At 38.8% G+C, this 7,500-nt stretch overlaps 1 protein-coding gene across 2 annotated transcripts in view; it reads left to right on the top strand.

Annotated features, from left to right (window-relative positions):
• The window catches only part of LOC138023444 (outer dense fiber protein 2-like), a 35,347-nt gene that overhangs the window by 251 nt on the left and 27,596 nt on the right, over nucleotides 1-7,500 (top strand). The window contains exons 1-4 of one of the 2 annotated variants that reach the window (XM_068870446.1): nucleotides 1,677-1,815; nucleotides 1,944-2,081; nucleotides 2,572-2,616; nucleotides 5,807-5,890. In XM_068870446.1, the coding sequence (XP_068726547.1) occupies nucleotides 1,962-2,081; nucleotides 2,572-2,616; nucleotides 5,807-5,890 (249 nt within the window). In that variant the 5' untranslated portion in view covers nucleotides 1,677-1,815; nucleotides 1,944-1,961. Of the gene's footprint in view, nucleotides 1-1,676; nucleotides 1,816-1,943; nucleotides 2,082-2,571; nucleotides 2,617-5,806; nucleotides 5,891-7,500 lie in introns of those variants that run through there. The other variant, XM_068870449.1, reaches the window with a different exon arrangement.

Here is a 7,500-nt window from a genome sequence, read left to right as displayed (position 1 = left end):
CTGGAAAATAGTTTCTAGCTTTAAGTAAATTCGGTGGCTTTCACGGAAATTGTTCTATTCCGCTATTGTCATATTTTGAAAGTGTTTTAAATTTTACGTCTTAATCACTGTTGTTTTCTGACAGAAATGTGACGATGATTTTATATTTCCCAAGAGGACTAGTGACACTAGTGATGCCCTTGGTTGCTTTAGTTTGTGCAATTTACTTGCTTGCATACATTTAATGTCCCGTTACTTGGTGCTGGGGATTCCACTTCTAATGGCCTGTCCATAAAGATTTGAGTTGTTTTTTGAAATTTGCTCAAGTAACTGACTCTTACAGTACCAAAACATCAGCTGTTCAGAAGCTCACTTGAGTCATATAAATCCCACAATAAAATAGAATGTGGCAGAAAGAGTGATGCATCATATTCATCCCTCATCACCCCTCTCAGGCAAATATCCTTTGTTCAAAACAGGGTAAGTAGTAAACCAGGATAAGTTCAGAAAAGGTTACTCTTTTCAGCAACTCTGTGTTGCCCAGCCGGTGTCCCGCAAGGGTCTGTAATCTCACCGCTATTATTTAATATATTTATCAATGACATCAATGGTGCCATCCCTGCTAACCTCCACGACCAAGTCCGTGAATGTAAATACGCGGACGACTGCACCTTCTATGAGTCTATCTCTACCAACGACGAGTCTTCTATGCAAGTTGTACTTAATAGTATACATGAGTGGACAACATCCAACCACATGCTAATAAACAGCAAGAAGACAAAGGACATGTTATTGACCTTCAGAAAGTCACCTACTACTCCTGATAGTCTTCATCTTGGAAACTGTCAACTTGAACAAGTCAATGTTTTTAAATTGTTGGGAGTCTGGTTTCAGGACGATCTCCGTTGGAATCATCACATTGAGGAGATGACTAAGAAGGCCAATGAAAGGTTATTCCTCCTGCGTGAATGTAGGAAAGCCAATCTTCCTAAAGACGTTGGAATTACACTTTACAACACAAAGATCCGCCCTTTATTAGAGGCACTGCGCGTCACCTGTTTGGGGAGGTTTACCTAACTATCTGTCTGAAGAAGTCCAACGAGTTCAAGACCGTAGCCTTAGTATTATTGGCGTATCAAGAACTGCCCTCCCTACGCTTCATGAGACAAGGAACACCAAACGAGAAAATCGGCACCAAAAAATCAATATAATTTAAGATCTAGGAGAAGCAGATATATTGAAGTGTCGGGAACCGACAGGCACCAACGTTCCTTCATACCAAGAGCTCATAAACATTGTGGAATATAACTTTTCTATATTTATGTTTGTATATGTATATAGTTTTCAACATATTATAATTACGATTATTATTTGTTATTTTTCTCGCATTTTTATTATTGTATCGCCATTATATTTTTCACTCAAGATGGTCAAATAAAGCCCATTATTAAAATATTAAAAAAAAAAAAGGCAAACAGACAGGCAAGCCTTTTAAAGTGCTTCTGATTGGCAACAAAAACAAGAAGACAAACTTTACCAGTTGCTGATGAACCTTTCGTGAGATTTGATAGGTTAAGGCCATGTTTGGTGCTCTTGCAATAATTATTTCATTAAAGCCTCAGTTTGAGGATTATGTTTATGGCAACAAATTCTTATTCTTGTTAAGGTGAATGCGTGTTGGTGGGGAATTGCTGATTCTCATGGTTGCCATGATTGAAGAAAATTAATGTATTAAAATTGGCTGCTCAATGTGCATAGTGGCGTTGATGAAAAGAACTACATTGTCTAAAAGATGAAAGAGACGTGAATTGTCATTCCATTAATTTTGGAGAAAGTGTATGTTTTTTGCCTTTGTAGTTAAAATAAATCTTTTTTTCAGTTTCTTAATTTTTGTCAGATTCAATAGCCAGTTTAATGCATTATAATAATACAGAAACAACATATCATTATTTCTCCTCACACAGTTTAAGACCCAAGCACAAATGATGACAGCAGGGGGAAGAAAGTCTCCCGTTCATGTCCATGTGGACAGAGAGACCCCTGTCCATGTGCATCTTAAGAAAAAGAAAAAAAGCAGACCTGGAGTTCCAACAGCAGTAGAGGTGAGAAGTGCTTTCTGAGCAATGTTCTGTCACAAGTGTGCTACTAGCTTAGCTAGTAGCTATGTATGACTGGTCAATCTGTGGGTACTGTCGGGTCTCAAGGACAATACAATGCTGCTTAAATGCATTTACACATCTGCACGTGTAACACAATTGTAGATGTTATTCTGAGTTTTGACATAATTATTAAGTACAGGTCTACACTCAGGTACAATGTACATTTACTAGCAATGTGCAGGACAATATTGTTGTCACAATGAAAGACTAAGTCTTACCAGGTTCATCTTTTCTTTTCACTAGTGTTCAGGTCATTTTCATCAATTCAAATGTGCACTTGCATTATTTTTTGTTATTGATCGAAGACTTTGTAACTCTTAAAGAGAAAATAATTTTGCTGCTTCATTCTGGTAATTTCAGTTGCCTTAAATTTATGACTAGGTTGTGAAAAGCAGTTTTACTGTCAGTAGTAAAAAAAAAATTTTTTTTTCAGCAACGTCTGAAAACCAAAAAACTGAGCGGCTTTACCAAGTCAACTGTGAGTATGAACTTACTTTCAATAATAATAATAATAATAATAATAATAATAATAATAATAATAATAATCAAGTGAAGCTACGATCCTCGCAGTTATGAATGCAATTATTGCAATTGCGTAGAGAAGCCTGAAAAATTTAGTACTTCAACGGGGTTTGAACCCGTGACCTCGCGATTCCGGTTCGATTCTCTAACCAACTGAGCTATGAAGCCACTGACGTTGGGAGCTGGTCATTTGTGGGTTCTAATGTTCCCGTGAGGAATGTGTCGATGAAATGGTATATGAAATGGATCATATATGAACTGTGGATATGAAATCAAGTGATGCTATGATCCTCGCAGTACTTCAACGGGGTTTGAACCATAGCTTCACTTGATTTCATATCCGCAGTTCATATATGATCCATTTCATATACCATTTCAGCTCAGTTGGTTAGAGCGTCGTACCGGAATTGCGAGGTCTCAGGTTGTTGAAGTCCTTAATTTTTCAGGCTTCTCTATGCAATTGCAATAATTGTGTTCATAACTGCGAGGATCATATCTTCACTTGATTTCATATCCACAGTTCATATATGATCCATTTCATATACCATTTGATCAATAATAAAAATAATAATAATAATTTGAGTGTAAGTTTAGATTTCACGTTCTGCCATTACTTGTGTTCAAAACTGACCTACTGGACCTCGGAGGGTTGAATCTAGGGAAAAGTGATGTCATTTACAGTACTCACTAGCTTAAAATTTCAGAGTGTACATGTAAATGCAGTTTATTGTGTAATGCAGAATGCTAGTTTAAAAATCTTAACAGATAGACACATGTGCTTTTTAACTTGTGACCCTTTGACGTTATTTTCTCCTCAATCCAGCTCTCTGGAGATCTTAAAGTTACATGTTTTAATGGTGGACCATTAAATAGGAAAATTCCAGTTAAAATAAACAGGTGTCTTTTTGAAATTAAGGCTTCAAACTTCGGTCAATTACATTGTACAATGCACATGTAGTGTTAAACTTAGTTAACATACCGGTAGTTTTGAAATCTAAAGAAAATCATAGTATCACTTTAAAAATCTGTAGCATGGAGAGAATAAAACAGTGGATTTCACAAAACATTGGCCAAATAAATCCTCTTCAAAAGAACTTAAAGGAGTTCTAAACCATTTGATTGTCTATCGAAAATGTTCAAGTGATTTATTCTGAAAATGCAGTGCAACAGATTTACTGCATAAATGCTGCACTTCAACTGCGGGAGATCCCACGGCTGAATGACCATAAGGTCTTTTTCCAGTGGTCTTGATAAAAGAGCTCTCATCAAAGAAATGCATGTTCCTTGCGTCCTGAGAGTACAGTCAAACCTCGATTATCCGGACTCATTGGGACTACACGAAATAGTCCGGATAATCGAGGGTCCTGATAATCGAGAATATCAGTATTAATGAGGAACAAAAACTGATTACGTTAAGAAAGCGACATTTAGCGTGAAACAAAACATTTGCAAATTGTTTGGAAAACAATATGGTCTTCATCTTCACTGTCCGTCATTCGAAAGTTCTGCATTAGTTACGACGTACAAGTGCGAGCGCTGGTTTGAAAGAGCAACAAACTCGCGTTTACTTTCCTTTTCAACGCTGTAGTTTTAAAAAGAATATGGCTAGGGATCTTGATGATGAAGTCCTAATAAATATTCATGACAAAATTGGGACCAGAGAAAAAGTCCGGATAATCGAGAAATCCGGATAATCGAGGTTCGACTGTACTGCAAACACAAATTAGTAATCAATCAGCAGTTGTTCACAAATTTCCACTCTCAAACTTTCTCTTGGTACTACTACATGTATAAGCCGTTTGTAGGAATAATCAAGATCTTGTACAGTTATTGAAGATTTTGAAGGAATATTTTGAATTAAACATGCCAAACATTATGTTCCAACAGTTTCCCTGAATTTCCTCAGTCTGCACTTACCGGTATACTTGGTTGTTGCTGTTTGCAACATTAGTTACATGTATACATTACGACATTATCAGTTCTTGCCATTCTGGTTTTACATCCTCCATTCCTGTGATTGGAGTCTCCGAGTTTACAATATTCGTTACTGTAACAGTACTCTTGGGTAAATTCATTTGCCTTCCAATTTCCCTATGACCACCGCCATTCAACCAGAGTTCCACTATTTCGTTGCGTACATTATCTGGCCAAGATCTGCTTCGCTTTTTAAAAGTATTTGACGAATTCACATCACGTTGGAGAGAACACAAAGTTTCCAACTTTGCTGTGAACTTCGTTGGCAAGTTCAAACCAGCTTTCGAAGCGAAGTTGCCAAAGTTCATTGTGAATTTGTAAATTTCATTGGCCCATTGACAATGAACTTTTCAACTACCCGCCCCATTTCCTGAGTAGGCAACCAAGCTCGGAAACAGCTTGGCCAAGATTTCGTGAAATCTACTTGTTTGGGTAGCAGGGTTGGTGCAGTAGTGAGAGCACTTACCTGGTACATGTATGTGTACCTTTCACCAATTTGTCCTAGGATGATTTGATTTACAATCTCCTCAATAGGATGGGCATATATGTACTGTATATGTACAATCATAGTAAGAGTAATTTGTGCTTGGCTTTCTAAGCTAATGAGCATTATTGCTGTGATCAATGCATTTTTTTTTTAAATCCTGGCTTGCTACAGATTTTGAATTGTCCTCGGAATGTTCATACACAGTTGCTTTCTTGTTTTGATAATAGGAAGCTTAAACATGCTCATTTTTGAGATGCATAACACAACCGGAAGTGAGCTGTTTTCCCCTTTAACTTAAGTCTTCACACAACCACATTTACATTGCTAAGTATCTTTTCCCAATAACCCTTTTCACGGTTAGTTTTCTCATTTGCAATGTTGCTGCCTAATGGTCGCCTGGGGCGCCTTATTTGTGAGCGCAGGCGACCAAATTTCTGAACAAGTAGCCCGAACGGGCGCCTTACTTGATTCATCCTCACTTTCTTGTAACTATGATCCCAGCTGGAATTAATTAATTCTGGGCTCTTGAAAAAATGACTTGGGCTACTAACTTTTAATGTTTGGAAACTCAAAGGGCTCCCCGAAAATTGAATTAGGCAGCAGCCTTGCATTTGCATTAGTCAGACAGAGTAAAATAAATGAAATACTTCTAATTATTTATATTTTTTAATTTCTAACATCTCAGGGACACAGGAAAGCAATGAAATCTGCTTCCCCACCTTTTGTGCCTCCTCCTGGAAAAACATCAATGAGACCATTTGCTTGGGAGGTGGGTGACATACATTGTATGCAGACAAAAAGGAAGGTTCCGGTAGTTAGCAGTTTTGTTATATTTAACCAACTGCCTCGCTTAAGGGCCCACAGACGGATTTTTCGCCGTTGCTAAGGAAGTGAAATGTTACTTCCGGTAACTGACGTCATCATATCATGAGCTGACAAGAAAACCCATGCACAAGCAAAAGTCACCGCACAAACTGTTGTTTCCATCGAAGGATTTTCCTCGCCCTTCCCCGCGCTCGTTCTCAGATCAACTGCGCATGCGTAAACGAACCGACTTCCGGTTTTTAGAAAAAAGCTAAATTTCCGGCAGTTTTAAATTGAATTAATTTTTTTTACATGGCACGTTTCACCTCCATATACAGAATATAGCTAAGCATTGATTTTTTAAAATCATCTTTTTTGAAAAAGTTATGGGTGTTTCAGTATCGTTTATGTCTTTAAAAAGAACATTTTTCAAAATAAAAAGAAAACCATGCTTGGCTGGATGCGAAAACGAATACAGATTATCAAACCATCGATTAAATACTCAAATTGTGTAGCACAGAGACAAATTTAGAGTTTTCTTTTATTGGTCACGTGACCATGGGCGTGGTATGATGATGTCATCTTTAGGGTCATTGGCTTACAAAAGTTGGAAACTGACCAAAATAATGCCAAATTCTCTCAAATTACTTAACCATTACATCCTTAGCAACGCACCCTAAAAAATACGTCAGTGGGCCCTTAAGTGGAAGGTGGGTGCCTGTAGTTAACCCAGGGGCTTCCACTGTGGCCAGCCAGCCCCTAGATAGAATACTGCCCCAATGGCTGGCAAATCCCCGCAACCCAGCCATGAGCCCCCATTCCAGGCACCCATCACACCTATGAAACAGTGGAAGGAAGTAAAATAAGGGATGTGATGGGTTGGCGGGGGGGGGGGGGGGGGGGGGAGATGCTACACTGTAAATGAACAGCTCCACAGACCACTGCACAAACGCTCAACGAAGAACTCGCAGATCCTAGCTGTGTACAAAGCTACCACGTAGTTCATGTGAGCCTGCACTTACGGGATTGACTGCTGGATGCTCACTAAGCTTGTGAACCGCTTGGCCGCTAAGCTTGTGAACTGCTTGGCCGCTAAGCTTATGAACCGCTTGACTGCTAAGCCTGAGGACCGCTTGACTGCTAAGCTTGTGAACCGCTTGACCACTAAGCTTGTGGACTGCTTGACTGCGAAGCTTGCGATGTTTAACTAAGTTAAATTACATTTAACCAAACTAAAATCTTTTGGTAGTGAATCGAAACTTGTGTGGATTTGACATGAGAAGAGGAACATTCTTTGTGGTGCAGTTCCCACCTTCTCTTTCTCCGAGTCTTTAGTTTTACCGGTACCCACTTCGTTTGTGAAAGGTGCTTGCTTTTCTTTCTTGGTGTGGGCTGACAGCTGCCTATTGTTGCCAGGATTTGTCAGCCTAGTTCTGATATGCCCGTCGAACTACATGATTGTACATGTACATGTCTCTGTATTAATCTGTGTTGTAGTTGCCTGTTGACCTGATTTTTCATCCATGAGGGCGCATCGCAGTGGTGCCGCATTTGAACCTGGGACATGTACTGTAC

The sequence above is a fragment of the Montipora capricornis genome, chromosome 2, assembly GCF_036669925.1.
Source record: "Montipora capricornis isolate CH-2021 chromosome 2, ASM3666992v2, whole genome shotgun sequence".
NCBI lineage: Eukaryota > Metazoa > Cnidaria > Anthozoa > Scleractinia > Acroporidae > Montipora > Montipora capricornis.
Note: the sequence above shows the minus strand (reverse complement) of the source record. Positions and strands in the feature narration are given on the sequence as shown.